We start from the raw sequence: 17,105 nt of genomic DNA on the forward strand, positions 1-17,105 counted from the left end.
AACCCATTTTTTTAACTGAGTTGTTGGGGATGCATCAGATTCACCATGTCCTTAAGTGGAACAGCAAGAAGGAGATCTAGAATAAATTTTGAGCTCTGCTACTGGAGGGAGCAAAAGGAAATGTCTGTTTGTAAGGATAATTGCTGTCTAAGCACCAGATGGGCTTGACTGAGACATCCTGCTGTTTCTGAAGGAGCCAACCCAGTTTCAGGAGCATTTGTTCGTAAGTAGTGGTGTGAGAAACTCTTAAGTCTTTTCCCTTTCAGCACACTCTTCAATTTGGCTGTATCTTTCTGAAAAATGAGGTGTCTAAACTGGTCCCAGTGTACTCTTTAGCTCATGGAAACCACTTCTGGCTCAGTAATATCCTGATAGACTTTAGGAATGCTTACTGTGCAGCACCCATGTTATTAACAAAATCCTGAACACAGTTAAGACCAGGACAAACCCCTGTGAAGCTCTACTTGAAATACTCTTTGAGTTTGGAAGTGATTCACAGGATATAGTCTCAATGAGAGTCAGACACTGTTTGTCTTACAACAAACAGTGCTTTAATCATGTTTCTCTAGTTTGTATGTGATGATTTTTATGTGGGACCTTAATAAAAGCATCAGTTTTAATATGGGCCTTGTGCCCCTTATCTAGATAGCTATCATTATGGGGAAGGAAATGAGACTGGTTTGACACAGCTTATTCCTAAGAAGTCAGTTTTTACTGCAGAAATAATTTATAGCTATATTGAGGCCCAACATTTGCATTATATATTTGTGAGATTTGAAGTTGGGCTGACTGTTCTCTAGTTTGCTCTCCTCCTTCCCCCTGATGTTCAAGGGGAGATATTTGCCCTGTAGATATAGGAGGTATGAAAACCCAGTTCAAGAGTCTTGAGTTTCTGTTGTGACTGAAGTAGATTGTTTTTTATGATTTTGAGAAGTCAATTGAGTTTTTCAGAGACCAAAGAGACCTACACCTGGCTAAGAACTTCATGGATCTTTGCCAATCTCCTTGTTTGCTGTCACAGTGTTTTCCTCCATCCTTGTTTCTGTGAGAGCATTCAGTGCTGTAGCAGGGAGAATCACAGGACATAATATATCCATGTTTGTCCAAAAGTTATTACAATCTTCATGTTATGAAATGGGCACCTGGGTTTTTTCCATGTCTGTTGTTCTAGTTTTGGTGTCTTGCCTTTCTTGGGATCACAAAAGATTGAGAGCCAAAGAAGCCTCAAATGGAAAAAATATGAAAACAAACCTCAGATCCCCAAAAATTTGCTGAGAATGGTTAGTCCCATTGCTACACCAAGGCTATTCACTGATTTGAAACCTGTCACCTTTAAATCACTTCCACTACATACAATTTACTTCATAAATATGCCCTTTTTCTTTATTTCAGTAATTCTTTAATCCATTTCTGAGGCATGTAGTTTCAACTGAATTTTAATTACTGCCGAATGCTGGGGGATTTTGTTTGCAAGTTTTGTCAGAGAGGCTGGATACGTGACATAAACCCCATTGTCTCAAGGACAATTGTTCTTTGTGTTATAACTCAAGCTTCTGAAATCTTTTGATATGGCTTTTCATTGTTAGTTTGACCTTCTCTTTGGATCTACCAATAGATTCAGCTGTTATTCTAGAGAGCTTCACTACAACGAAACATGCATTAAAAATGTACTCATTCTCATAGGTATTTGTTTGTAGCCTGGATTTTGCACCTAGTTTTCTTTATCTTTTCAAAAATTCATGTTTTTAACTAGTACAATAAAATATAGCAGTAATAAAACCACAACCTGCTACAAAAGTGACAATGTTCATTAAAAATTCCCTTTGATTTTTTTTGAAGGCTGGAATTGATGCTGTAGTGCTTGGTTGTGATATCCTTTGCTAGCACTCAGTATTCTTTGCTGTTTAACTGAGCCACTTTTTTGATTATTATTCTTTTGAACACATTGGTAAAACTTGCTGTCTGTTCCTCTAGATTTATGTGCTGCCTTGTATAGTTTGTGCTTAGACTTTATATAGTTTCTTTATAAAACCTCTCTTTTGAAATTCATCTGTGTTGACTCTTCTGATAAAATATGGAAAAATGTGTACAAACAGCTTTCCATCTGGAAACGTTTTTATGCACTAAAACCTAGTGAGTAAATTTAAAAACAGAAATTCAGTATTATTTCAGTGTCTTGCCTAGAAATTTTATTTAAATAAGGCAACTTAAAGTTGAAATGCTGTGGCTGATGCTTGCTTTAATTTTTTTTTTAATATTCTCTGATGTATTTTGTTAGTGTAATGAATTCTTCTTCAACCACTATTGATCTTTTTGAGGCTTGAGCACTGATATATATAGAAAGTATTTTACCATGCCCATGACTCTTGCTATGAAATAAATGGAAAAATGTCAAAGCAATACCTCAGCTCTCAGTGGGCATCACTGCATGGTATTTTACAGTGGAAGATCTCAGCAAAGTTGACCCTGTTGGTGCATCCATATTGTATAGTGCAGTGCCATGGTATGTTATTGTACTGCATTTATAGTGTGTCTGTGATTCTGACATGCAGGTTTCTCTCAAAAACTTGTACCAGGTGAATTCTCAAAGGTCAGAACTTCAGTTCTTCTACTTATTTAGAACAACTGAGATAAAACTGGAAAGGATAAATAACAGGGTGGGGGGAACAGGGCACTTCAAAATCCAGGACCTTTCTGTAGGACAGAAGGAGTTTTGAGGGAAACTGGCTAAATATGAGAGAGAGGAGGGGAGAGTCTGAGAACAGAATCTGCAATATAAAGTTGTTTGGGCAAGGTATTTATTGCTTATTGTCACAAAGACAGCATGTGGAAGGAAGGAAGGAAAGGAGCAAGAGGTGATTGTTTTGGGAGGACCAAAGGGTTCAGGGAAGCATGCTATTCACTATTCAAGAGGGACGGGGTGGAGCGTCCCTGTCAGCTGGCCAGCATCCAGATATTGTTTGGACCAAAACCAAACAAACCTCCTCTCTACTTCCCATCAGCAGATCCCTGAAAATGAAGTTGGGAAAATGAAGTTCTAAGCCTGTTAAATAAAGGCAGACAAAAGGAGGAATTCCAGAGAGGAGGGGAGCTTGAAGATAGATTGAGAAATAGAAGATAGAGAAATTGAAGAGATTGACAAAGGGAGAAGAGAGGGTTTTAGAAGTGGAAGGGTACAAAAAGTAAAGAGGAGAGTGGATACAAGCTGTATAAATAGAGAATGTTTCTCAAGGTTTTTGGATTTCTAAATAGGGCTTTTACATTTCTTATGTCCTTAGCCTGCTGGCATAGATAAAATTTAATGAGCAGAGTTTTTTTGACAGTCAACAGAGAATATGATAAAATCTCAATAAGAAGGACCATGAAAACTGAGAGATTAATTTTTTTTTAGAATTCTGACTGTATTCAGGGAGATATCAAAAAGATATTTCAAGAGATACTGTGTTTATGTTAATAAATTGTAAATGAAAAAGCTATCAAGAAGAAAATGACAAACTGCTTTTGATTTTTTTTTTCTCATTTGACTCACAAACTTAAACTCAGTAATTTTATAACTTTTTATTCTGGATCCTTATTATTAGCTTGATTTTGTTTATCATTTAGATAATGGTAATGTTGTTGAACATCTATCACCATGGTATTAAGTGAAATTACATCTAGGAAAAATGCTCTCATGATTACAGGAGAGGTATGAAAGGAAAAAACACTCAGTGATGGATTGTTTCCCACACCAAATGTGGCGCAGTCTTCTACTGTTATATGCTGAGTAAAACCAGAGTTTGGTGAGCTTATGTCAATTCCCTTTTCATTTTTTTGGTGAACTTGCTTTTGTCAACCTTCCTTCTATACCTTTAGCATCTCCAGTTCCATTGTCACAGAGATAGTCAAGAAAAACCATGAATTTTCTCACAGGTATTTTCTTTGCACTGTTCAAGGCGCCTTGTATGAATCAGTGACAATACAGAGTTGGTTCTGTTTATTCTCTCCTCTTTTCTAAAGCCAGCAGCCATCCTAATCATGTTGGTTTCTTTCCAAGGAAATGTGTTGCTTATTGGAAAAATGCTGGGGGGGATTTTGTTGTACCAGGTGGAATTAGTGGGAATGAGGGTAGTAGTTGGCTGCTGCTTATGTTGGTAGCATGAAAGTGTATCTCAAGATTTTTTGCTGTTCCTGAGGAGTGTATTAGGAAATGTTTGCCTCAGAGTTCATTCATATTGGAAACGAATGGAGGACACTCCAGTAGCACTTCTCTTGTGTGTTGTAAACATTCCTCTGCTGAGCTTTTTAGCGGTCTGGATATGAGATGTTTGGTATGCATCCATCTGCTGACAGCATTATAAATATTGCATTTCTGACCTTCAGATTTTCTCTTTTGATCTCTGGTTAAATGATATATTTGCCAGTTTGACACTGCTGACATTCTGTCTGTTTGGTCTAGCATTGTTATACCATGATTCCTTGTGATCCCATTGTCATGGGAATGATATATCTCAAATGATGAATATATTTGAAGCAATGTGGGGAATAAACACACTGGCTAAACTGCATTTGCAAGAAGAATTTTTATTGTAAAATTCCCACTTCAGTGTATAGTATAAATTATTTGCTTAATGTATTTAACACTGCTGTTTTATCAGATAGTATAAAGGAGGATAAGCTATTATTTGGGGGGATAGTAAGTGTCTTAATCATGGTTTTAAGCAGATTTCCCCTTCCTCTTGTTTTGTTTTGCACTGCATTGGGCAAACCTGCATTTGCCAGACAATAAACTGAACAGTAGTAGAAATAGAAGCTTCTTGTTTTTCCTCAGTGATGAATGCTTCACTTCTCTAGAAATATTCTTTTCTCTGGAACTTGTGAATATTAACTTCCCTTCTAGAGAAGTGAACCATAAACCATAGGAAGTGAGAAAGAGAATAAATTAACTCAAACATTTGCACTCTCTATGGTGTTTTTCTTATGCTTCTTTTAGGTTTTTGAACACCTCAAAAGCAGTCCTACCTTAGAATTCCATGCCTGTTTTCAAAAGCTGATTGGAGGTATGATGTGAATAAAGACTTGGTAATGTTACCTACATTCCTGATAAATTGAAGTCTGTTTAGATTCAAGTATTTTATGAAAAATCAGTGGGAGTTTTTTTACGCATAACCTTCATGTCCTCATTCCATTGTTATTAAAATGAAATGAGAACTTGGAAAAAAAAGTTGGCAACAAATGTCAGGCTGATAAAAACCTCAGCAGTGACCTTCAAAGCAATGAGATTTGACTATGCTATGGTTATCCACTGAGGCCAGAAGTTAGAAATCAGATGATGCAGTGATGACTTTCATCCTCTGGAACGTACATGTTCTGCATAACATACCATGCCTCATTTGTCACCTCTTCTCCACTGTCCAGAGCATGATCTATTATTTCTGCTTGCAATTTTGCATCTCTCCATTGTTGGCAGACCACAGCAGACAATTGAATTCCCTGGCAATTCTCTCCTCAATGACCTTCTTGGTCAGCTGTGCCCCAGTTCATAATGCTTCATATGCTGTGCCTGTGATTGGCACATATGAGTGCAAAAGCTGTGGGAACAGACACTGGCCCTGGTACACCTGTATCAGAATGAATTGGAATGGCCCATAGCTTATAACAGATTAGAAGTTATTAAGAAAAAAAGTTGCTTTTAACTGTATTCATCTCCACTCTTTCCTGTTGACTTGGGTGGCTGACCTTTAGCTGGAATTTCAGGCACAGAAATAATTGTATTGTTTAGAGTTAGTATTTTGTCACAGTGTGTGCTGCAGGCACTCTGATCTAGTGTCCCTGTCACATCACTGACATGATGCCATCAGTGTTGCTCCACTGGCCAGTCCAGCTTTTGGATGTCTACTGACAGTTTGCAGGGTGCTTACATCAGCTTCAGCCATGTCTTTGTTTCTGATGTTAAAGTAAGCTCAGTAACATGTGAGGGACAGTAACCATCGAGTAATTTTCAGGTTGCACCTGGAAAGCCTCACAATCACTGACTCATTAAATAATTATTTTTTTTACTGAGAATCTTGCTCACCTCTTTCCTCCATAACTATCCATCAAGACTTCATAAATAATTGCAGATCCAAAAGGAAGCTTGAATTGAGGTATTGAAAGATTTCAGTGTCTTAAGAACTGAGGTTCTGCCCTGGATGGACTGAACTCAGGAACTTCATCATACTCTAAATAATTTTAATTTTCCTTTTTGTTCTTATAACAGATGAATTGCACTCAGTTCTCTTAACTCTTGCTGTTTCTCACAGCATGAAAAGCCCTGTGAGTCAATAATTCCTGTAAGAGCAGAACAGCAGGAGAGAAAGGCCAGAAAGAATGCAATAGTTTTTTGTGAGGGTTTTCTTATATCAGTCTCCTTCAGATTTTTTATCTGTATCTCAGGAAACCTGAGAGCCCAGATACTTGCTTGTCAAACTAAATAAGCTGAAACTCCTCTTCTGCAGAAGTGTGGTTAAGAATCTCTAAGAAGGTGCTGGGAAGGACATGGTGGCCAACTTTGACTGTGTGTCTGAAAGTCTGGCTTTCACCTTGCTACTGATTCAAATCAGTCTGAAGAGGAGACCAGACCCCTCTGTTTGATGGGAGCCAATATTTTAATTCATAAGGATTTCCTTCCTGCCTCCTATTTTTTTCCCCGTGAGTTTCTGTCAATTTGTCTGCTTTTAGATTACAAACTGCCTGTGGGAGTGGGGTGTTCCCCCCTTCTTGAAAGATTAGAAACACCTCAAAACCAAGGTGATTCTGTTTTGGCAAAGCAGCTTTCTGTATCTGTTCACCCTGCCTGAAAGACAGACCTTTCATATTTATGATGTTTAGTTCTCTAAGAAAAATATCCTTACCTGTACTGCCTATAACTAGTAAGAAAATACAATTAGTTCCCACTATGAACTCCAGTTTTAAAACCGCAAAACTATTTTGTGCAACTGCATATAGAAGAATCCTAGAACATCTGCCTTACAAAAGAAGATTCTGTTCAAATACAATCAGTCTCAGAAAGAGCAAAGTTGAAATTTAACATTTCATATACAATTTCAGTGATTTTTGATAGCTTCATAATAGAATTTAGGAGAAATGTTGAATAACCTTCCCTGTTTCAGAAGGTAAGACTTTAAGACTTGTAAAATTTTTACCTAATAGAGGAACTTTGGTTTTTGAATTTAACATTATTTGGAAACTTGAAAAGCAAAATCAAGTGAACTTCTTGAATGGAGATGACACCACCCCCTCTGTTCACAGAGGAGATGAAAATAGTACTGGGAACTATTTGTCAAATGTTATATGGAGTTCCAGTATTGAAGCTTAATTTTTTTAAAGGGATTTTAGGAGGTTTTTGCCAAGTTCCGTTGTTGCTTTTATCCTTTGTATTGTTTGCACACTTTGCATGTTCTAATAAATGTTCTAAACAATTTTTTTTAATATTAACTCCCACAGAATATGCTGCAGAAAATTGTAAATCTGATTATTTTTTTAAGATATCTAAATTGTAAATCCATTGCAGATAAACCCATTCATTTTTATTTTTATGAACGGAATAAGCAAAGATAAAAGCACTTTCAGAAAGGATGCCTTTTAGTGAACTGTTTTATTAGAATGACCCCAGAACCACTCAGTTAAAGTTCAGGGAGAAGAACTTAAATCAAAGTTAAATCAAATGAAGTTCTGTTTATTTCCAGAGAGGATCTTAATCCTTAATGTGCTTTGCTTAATGTTACAGGATCTGCTGGGGGAAGTTAGGGCTTACTGTTCTTTGAAGTTACCAGCTGAATTCTGAAGACTTTGCCAGAGAACAGAGCACTTTGCTGGACTGACACAGCACAAAGGAGGTGAAATTATATCACTGTTAATGAATGTTTTTTGGCACATTTTGAGAAGATGAATTAGTGTTAAAAAGAAGTGAGAAGGATCAATGGTAATTATGTGTTTTACTGTTTGAATAACATTTCAGGTTAAAAATATCAACACACTTTCCTCAAGCATGTGAGGACATAGTAGAACAGGGAAGGTGTACTAACACAAGCTGCCCTGAGGAATGAGCTATTACAGTCAGTTATAGCAGGTGAGAGACCCTGTGTGTTTTCAGTCAGTAATAGGGTGAAAACAGAACCCAGGAAAGACTTTCTGAATTTTAAGGCATTTCAAGTTGAAAGAATTATAATCTAGGACAGCAGATCTTATATAAGGTCTAACTAGTAAATTTTTCTTCTAAAGGATTAGCACAATGACATTGCAAATCCATTTTGAAATAGACTGCTTGATTTGAAGAATGAATAGTGAACTTGGAGGTGGAAGTTTTTCTCACCATATCTACACAGAGAGTAGGTGCTAGTGGCCACATACACATACTGTAGTTTTTTCCACTTCTTCAGGAAAATATAGTAAATACTATAATTAATTAGATTTTGTTTCACTATTCTACATATGGTTCCTACAGGATTAATAAATATGGTTTCAAACAAGTCACTGCAGTGGCAAATCTCCTAACAACAATGCTTGGCTGTATTTATTGTCCAGGGTAAATTCCAATAAGAACAAAACACTAGTCAGCAGAGCCTGACTTAATCAATTCTCTTCCTATATATTTATTCTGAAATTTAATAATGATGAGCAAAACCACATTTAAAAGCAAAACAAAGAATGACAATTTGCTTTCAGAGACTTAGTGAAATGAAACAGTTCCTATGGGCTGTAACACTCTAGACCTATCTTAAGTCTGTTGCTGTATATACAGTGCACGTGGGAGGTGGTTGCATTTAGTTCAGAGAAATTCAGAGCACTATAATGTCATGTTGTAGCAGCCCATAAGGGGGAGTATGCAACTGCATTGAATCCTTAGAGTTCAGGAGAAAGAGGGAGATCTAATGCAAGGTGGTTGATCTCCTGTTGACAGTGAAAAATAATATCCTAAAAGAGTTTGTCAGTTCTTTAGACTTGAAATAGTTTTCACCTCATGTAAGCATAAAATCAAATAGCAAATGTCTTACTGGGGCAGAACCAGTATAATCAATTTTGAAAAATGGAGAGGTGGGAGGTTTTTTTGTTGCTTGGAGTACTTTCCTCATTTATTTGACTGGATGGTTAATTTATTAAGAGTTAAATTTGTAATATTTATACATACAAAATTACTGTTTCATTTTCTTTCCCATATTCATGCAGGTTCTACCTGTAATTTTACCATAGATAATTGATGTACTTCTTTCATGTTGATATTGCTTACAAAAGGACGTTTTATTGTTACTGCTGTAACTGAGATAGGAATCTAGCCCACAGTACACGTTCATGCAGGAGACATTTGCAGCTGTCAGGGTTGGCAGCTCGTTGGCTTGTTTTGAGATCTGTGGATAAAACCCAGTGCAGATTAATGACAAGATATAGGATATATATATTTTTTTTTGATAACTGACACTTGGTATCAAGGGGGCTTAACATGACAGTTGACTATTAGTTGGTCCTGGAAAATTTTGTGTGCAAGGCAATAGAGTAAAGCCATGCTTTGAAAAGAAAATGCTATACTTTGCTTTTGTTTGGGAATCTCCATGTTCTTGTTAAATGCTATTTACACAATCTAAGTAATTAATAATTACCAAAGTTAGACAGAATTCTTAATGTCTCCCTATTTGTCAGCAGTGAAAATACAACAAATACAGAATTTTGCACTGTACTAGTGTGCAACAACCTCTCACTGAAACTTCATAAGCAAAATATTGTTCTAACTCTAGAAAACATTTTCAAATTCATTTTTTTCAAATTTGCAGATGACACTAAGCTGGGAGCGTGTGTCAATCTGTCAGAGGGACAGAGGGCTTTGCAGAGGGACTTGGAACGGTTGGATGGATGGGCAGAATCCAATGGGATGAAGTTCAATAAGTCCAAGTGCCGAGTCCTGCACTTTGGCCACTATAACCCCCTGCAACGTTGTAGGCTGGGGATGGTGTGGCTGGACAGTGCTCAGGAGGAAAGGGACCTGGGGGTGCTGGTGAGAGTCGGCTGAACATGAGCCAGCAGTGTGCCCAGGTGGCCAAGGAGGCCAAAGGCATCCTGGCCTGTATCAGGAACAGTGTGGCCAGCAGGAGCAGGGAGGTCATCCTTCCCCTGTACTCAGCACTGGTGAGGCCGCACCTTGAGTGCTGTGTCCAGTTCTGGGCCCTCAGTTTAGGAGGGACATTGAGATGCTTGAGCGTGTCCAAAGGAGAGCAACGAGGCTGGTGAGGGGCTTGGAACACAAGCCGTATGAAGAACAACTGTGGGAGCTGGGGTTGTTCAGCCTGGAGAAAAGGAGACTCAGAGGTGACCTTATCACGCTCTTCAACTTCCTTAAGGGTGGCTGTGGTGAGCTGGGGGTCGGTCTCTTTCTCCAGGCAACAACAACAGAACAAGAGGACAGAATCTCAAGCTGCGCCAGGGGAGATACAGGCTAGAATTAAGGAGAAAGTTTTTCACAGAAAGAGTGGTCAAATACTGGAATCATCTACCCAGGGAGGTGGTGGAGTCACCATCCCTTGATATGTTTAAAAAAAGACTGGATGTGGCACTTGGTGCCATGATCTAGCTGAGGTGTTAGAACGTGGGTTGGACTCGATGATCTTAAAGGTCTCTTCCAACCTAGAAATTCTGTGATTCTGTGTGATTTATTGTGACTAGCATATGAAAGGGAGAGATAAGTGTTAAAGTTTCACCTTCTTTTTTGTCTGCCAGGGCTGATATTCCCCATGAGCATACATCACCTTGTAAATAAAAGCTGTGTTATGATATGCCAAGTTCTGACTTTGATACACTTTCTGGTGAGTAGATGTTTGCTGATTATATAACTTCAGGACTTAATGTTTGCTCAGTTTGAAAAGAGCTCTTTAGTGAAGACTTTATTTGAAGATGATCTACAGTCATTGATTGTAAGCCTAATGGATTTTGTCTCCACTTTTGGATTGATTAAACAGTGATTTTTGAGTTAGGCATATGGGAATAAGTGATATTGAACACAGACATTTCACGTATGCCTTTATGCTTTCGTAAGCCAAGTTCAAGAAATGTGTCAACAGTAACTGGAAACAATACCTTTATCAAACCATCTCTGAAAATGGACAAATATACTGAAATTTGTCTTAATGAGCCAGAGATAATAGTTTCATTTTTTGAAAGGATTACTTTTACTTGAAATAAGCTTGTGTTTAGAGGAAACAAGGAATGTGTTCTCACTCTGGAACAGTAGTTACTGCTCCTTTCTTGGGTGAACTATTTGAGTATTTGATGTTCCTTCCCTTCCCCAGCAAAAACAGTGATCACAGGAAAAGGAATTTTAGCTGAGCTGTTCTTAGCATAGAATTGTCCTCATGTAGCAATATCATCCCTTTGTTTTGAAGAAATTAATCTAAATTGTTCACTGAACAATTCTTTCTGATGCCTTTTGAGGCTACCTAGAACAGAGACTAGATAGTGTTAAAGGAATAAGGTAGGTTTTTATTAAAAAGGCCTTCAAAGGATACACCTTGGCAGAGCCCAACTGTGGCTCCACCCAAGATGGACAATTGGTCACAAGTTTTCACATTTTCATAAGTTTTGGTCCATTTACATATTGGGGTTAATTGTCCAATTACAGCTCCAGGTTATGAAGTCCCATCCTCCCAGATTGCTCTCCTCAATTCCCTATTGTTTACACTTTTTGGGCCTGAAGCTGCAATGGTGTCCTTGGTTGTCTGGCTGGAAAAGGGTTCTTTTGTCTAACTAAACTGTGAAGGGAACTTGAACAGAGTTATATACTATAGCAGAATATATACAGAATCTGGAAAATATGAAAGCTAAAACTTAAGGTATAATTTCTCCATTTTAGTTTCCTGTTCAAATATTTCTGGATAAAATATTGCTGGATGTAACACTGGAATCTGGCTTTAAAAATGATTAATTTCCATTTTATGGACAGTATTATCCGCTTACAAGTTTCAATTAAATTTATGAGATTAGGTTAGAAGAATTTATATTTGGAACAAATCACACAAAGAAAGAAATTCTCTCTATGGAGAGAACCAAAGTTTATGTGAGGGGTCATAAGGGTCATATGTGCAGTGAGACTGGACTTGTCATGTCTTAAAAAGGCATATATCATATTCAGCCATTATGCAAAATATTATGATATAATGTGCTCTCCTGGATGGCACAGTAATAAGCAGTTGAATAGCAAGAAAATGTGCCTCTGGTTAATGTATTCCCTCGCTCCCTGAATCCCTCAGGAAAAGTCACTGTCCTGAATCTTTGTTGATATATGACTGCTGTCCCCAATGGAGTCGTACCAACTGAATGATAAATGTTTTCAACTTTGAGCATTTGACCTACCCAACACAGACAAAATGTTTTTAACATTCATAGAAGTGCAAAGTGTGTATGTGTGAATGCACCAGTATGCAAGTTAAAAGCACATTTCTTCTGCACCAGTTGTAAAGTGCACCACTCTTCCCTAGATCCTACTGAACACTTGTTTACTTATTTAGGCTTCTGAACACCTCAGAAGAGTCTCTTATTGAAACACAAGTTTTTCCTTGCCATCTATTCAGGTTTCAGTCATAGTAGCTGAAGCAGAAATAATCCAGAAGTTAACCTGAAACTGGGAATGAAAATGAAGTTATTTTTCAGTGTAGAAATCACAGCACTCATTTTGGTCTTCTTTTTGTGAAGTCTTCAAATAGATTTGTAAATTCATAGGTGTTAAGGTTGGAAATTACTAACAGTCATTATAGAGTGTGACCTTTAGCTTAACAGAAATTGAGAAAAAAAATCTGGTTTTATATTCTGTGACTGTGATTGAAGTAAAGAATATACTTCATAAAAATATTCAGTTTCAATAAGGAGTTTCTGGTGTTTGAAAATTTGCCACCATTGCATCTGCACAGAAATAGATGAAAGTGAATGGATCACATTTGCCATGTGTTTCTGGTGAGAGCCTGAATATATCAAGATAGCTGCATATTGCATCATCATCAGTCTAAATATATCTAAGTCTGAGTATATCTCATTAGGCTTGTCCTGATGTGTCAAAATATGGCTATTAAAAACCAAGATCATAGTTAAAGGAATACCTGCAACTCATTTAAACAACAGCATATATTTTAAAAAACCCAAACCATAGTCAACCCCCACCCCAAACATTGTTCAGTGCTGTTAGCAAAATCTAACAAAAGACAGAGATCCAACACATAAGATATTAAACTGATTGCTCTGGGATTCATTTTGCTTATGCTCATATCGGACTCAGTGTTTACAGAACTTAGATAAACCTGTAAATGTCACCAGCAGAATAAGGTGGCTTTTTTTTTTCACTTCTCATTCAAAAATGATATTTAAAATAAAAATAGCCCTAAATTTAAAAATAAAATAAGGAATTAAGACAACAAGTATTTTGAAATTGTTTTATGTTTCCTGACTTCACATCAAGTGAAACACATAATTCAACCTAAGCTGAATATGGGCTATTTTTGGATAATTGATACAAGGAGTTTCACTTTTGGTTGAATGAAAACTTTTAATCATAGAGAAACATTTTGGTATCATTTTGATGGTCAGTGTCCTGCCTTTTCCAATCAAACAAGTATTCCTTTCAACAATTGTTCAGCAAATGAACCAAATCCGCTTTGTTTACCTGCTCACACTCCTACTCCATGTGCTTCTCTGCATTCAGTATGAAGCACTTGCCCACATGAATTCACTAAATTATCCAGGAACTATATTCAGTTAGGGTCCTTCTATGATCACTTTATAGGATAGAGAGAAGATTAAGTAGAAAAAAAGGTGCAAAAGCTGGGCTTAGAGTTCTGCAGAGGGAAATTATTTCCTGTATGACCACAAACCCAAGCCAGGTGGCTTCTCTCAATCAGGTCTGACTCCAGTCTTTTGAATACTGTCAGCCCAAACCCAGCTGTTGCCTCCCCACACCTAACACCCTTCTATGAACAGGGAAGTTTCTTTTCTTGCACAGGAATTAATTGATCATAAACCCATTGGGTAATGTGGATCTATAATCCCAGCAATCCTGACCCCCGCTACCCTGACGTTGTCCATTGGCCTGAAACTGCTGGCCCTGTAGTACTTTTAGGCCATGGGATCCTATTGAATTCAATGCTTAGCACTAGTGAACTTGGAGCTCTAAAGATTTATCTTGTTCATTAATGTTCAAAAATGATTCCTTTTAGCCAAAATCTAAGCACAGTTTTCAGACCCTTCCTCACATCTGTGCTCAATCAATTTTCTCATTCCTAGCCTTAGTCTAAAAGACAGACAAATGAGCTTTGTTTCCTTTGATCCTAATGATTATGCTTGTCTAATTGTTTATATGGATATCTTGTGTCACACAGCAGAAGAAGATTGAAAAGCAGTGATCTAAATGGAAGGTGGATAAGTTTGGATTTTCTAGTCACTTTTGAAAATAAAAAGCCTGAAGAGCACCAAGTACACTGCTTAAGCTTACACATGTGCCTCTTTGAAATGTGAGGGAGGGGAATGGTATTGACTACTTTTCAGGCATGTTCAGCATAAATTAGGGTGCAAAGTGATATATAACTGTTCAGGTGTGTCTTGTTTACTTGTTGAACTGAAGCAACCTTAACAAGGTTGAGTGTTTTTAATGTATCCATTTAAATAGATGTCAATTAAATGTGGCTTCTTGGGAAATACAGCAACAGGACAGAGCTTCAGTCATTGCTGTAAGGAAAAAACAGTTTCAAACTTGACAAGAAAAGAGTCTGAGTGATCATTGTTTTGATGTATTGCTAAAATCTTTCTTACTTGCTCTGGAGATAATTGAGGAGGCTCTACAGCCTTTCTTAAAAGTGAATAATAAATTGACTGGCTCTACTATATATGAAATACCATCTCAGCTGGATCTCCTAACCTCAGTTTGCTCAGGCTTTGCAAGGGCAAGGCTTTTCAGATTTTCCTGGATAGTTTAAAGAGTCAGGTGCATCAGTCAACTTCTTGTGGCTCAGACATTTTGGAAAGAGGCTGAGTTGTAAGTTTTGATGTCAAATGTACAATACTGTGACTGAAAAGGGAGTAATAAATTGTAACTCCACCTGTTGTGTACTGTGTATTTAGTAGGTTTATTTTACAAGTTTCTTTTCCATTATTTTCCTAATGATTTTACCTAATGAATGTATTATATTCCTGTGCCAAGCTGTTTAACATAGTTTTGAGAACACATTATGAATGCAAATACATAAATTAGAACTGGTCTGAAGAAGTATTGCCAATTGTCTACTGCTTAGTCCTGTGAAAGAGTCTTCCTTAATTTCTGCCCCTCGTCTTTACCCTTTTGTGTTGTGCTGCTGCTTGTTTGCACTGGTATTTGTGCTGTAACCTGCTTGTGGGTAGTGCAGCTGTGGAGGTGACGTGAGGTGATCCTGTTGTGGTTTGCTGTGAAGCAGAGGGAGCATGTGTGATGGCTTCCTATCATACACAAAGGCTGCTGGGTTTGCGTTTTGTTGTCTCATGATTTTGACCAGTGAGCAGTGATGAGACTATGTCTAAATGGCTGCTAAAAGTGAAGAATATTACTTTCTGGAATATTTTCTCCCTGAAATGTGAGTTTATTCCCTCTCAGAGACATCCACTCTTACAGTCTTACTTAGGTAGTTTCTTTAACATCCCTTTGCCATTATTCATCAAAAAATGTTTATGTCTGGTTCCTTTCACCATACTCTTTAAAAGCAGAGCAGTAACGGCTCTTGAAAAAGTTGATCTGAACTTCTTTCCCCAGCTATCTAAGCTGAGCATAATTGCCCACAATTGTGTGCCTTCTCTGTCCCCTGTCACCTGGTTGTCCCCTATCTGACCCTCTCTCCTTGTTTTTAACACTTTTACAATGTGTAGGAAGGTATCAAGAAGACATTTTAACTCCATAACCTGTAGACAAGTGAAACAAGGAGCCAGGAAGCCATTGAGTCTGCATACAAGGAAAGATATAGCATACATAGAATTACTTGTGACAAAGAACTTTCTGGATTTATTGAAGTAAGAAAATATGCATGGATTTTTCCCTTTACAGGTTGTGCAATATGGCACATTTTGTACTTTATTAGATGCCTACACAAGATAATGGAATGGTCAGATTTTCTGTAGATTCAAACCCATACTCTTAGCAAAATATAATTTTATCAATGTTAACTGTATGGTTCAGATTATGATACTTACATCTATACACCCCCCCTTTACAGTTCTGTAATTAAACTTGTTATACAGTTTCTTTATCATGTCCCATTTTGTTTACATAACATTTCATTACTCAGAAGAGGTATCTTGGATTACTTTCCCATACATTAAAAAGCATGACTACATCTTATTATTTTAGTAGTTCAGTAGTATCGAGTATCTTCTTCCGCAGACTTCTTGACATGATTTTGATATACATTCACTCTGTGTAGTCTGTGTATGTTGTTCTGGCTTCCTTGTTCCTTTGAAGGTCATTGTAGCTGTGAATATTACGTTGAGATATTCAGGTGTTCTGTGTGATGAGTCTGTAGAGCACAGACTGTTGGGCAAGGCCATAAGAGAGAAAAAAGCAGTATTTTCCTCAGTGCCTCATATAAGTTACTTGGTGGTTTGTCCTAAATATATACAGGAGATGATTTCCAAAGTCTCCTATTTTACTCATTTGCTTTGGAGAGGGAAAGCTTGAGTGGTAGGTTGGTGTGACTGCTCTGGTGTTTGACTCAAGCTTGCAGAAGAGCAGGCCAGAGTATCAGGAAACAAGCTGGCTGTTTTTTGAAAACATGAATGCACTTGTCAAAATATTATTTCTTGGCTATATAACAATTTTGGGATCTACTGGTACCTGCTGTCTATAACCACAGCACAGTCTCAGGATTTAGGCCTTTCTCTCCTCTAACTTGTCCTGATCTTACATCTTTGTTATGCAGACAAATTTAGCCCCTATTTTGTTTTTCATGTTTGAATGGATGACATTTTGAATTCTAGTGCATTGCAAGCCTCATAATGATCTGCCAACAGCAAAAGAGGACTATGATATTGAATTGTATCCTTAATAACATCACCAAGTACAAAGTGACTAAAGATAGCATGTATTTTTAGTAAAATTT

At 37.4% G+C, this 17,105-nt stretch overlaps 1 protein-coding gene across 3 annotated transcripts in view; it reads left to right on the forward strand.

Annotated features, from left to right (window-relative positions):
- The window catches only part of DNTT (DNA nucleotidylexotransferase), a 127,967-nt gene that overhangs the window by 26,486 nt on the left and 84,376 nt on the right, over positions 1 to 17,105 (forward strand). The window contains exon 1 of one of the 3 annotated variants that reach the window (XM_066554507.1): positions 40 to 223. The exons of 1 other annotated variant lie outside the window; for it this stretch is intronic. Coding sequence is in view for 1 of the 2 variants with exons in the window: in XM_066554506.1 (XP_066410603.1) it covers positions 10,740 to 10,811 (72 nt within the window). In the remaining variant the exon portion in view is untranslated. Of the gene's footprint in view, positions 1 to 39; positions 224 to 10,729; positions 10,812 to 17,105 lie in introns of those variants that run through there. One more of the 3 variants, XM_066554506.1, reaches the window with a different exon arrangement.

Source organism: Molothrus aeneus, chromosome 8 (genome assembly GCF_037042795.1).
Source record: "Molothrus aeneus isolate 106 chromosome 8, BPBGC_Maene_1.0, whole genome shotgun sequence".
Lineage (NCBI taxonomy): Eukaryota > Metazoa > Chordata > Aves > Passeriformes > Icteridae > Molothrus > Molothrus aeneus.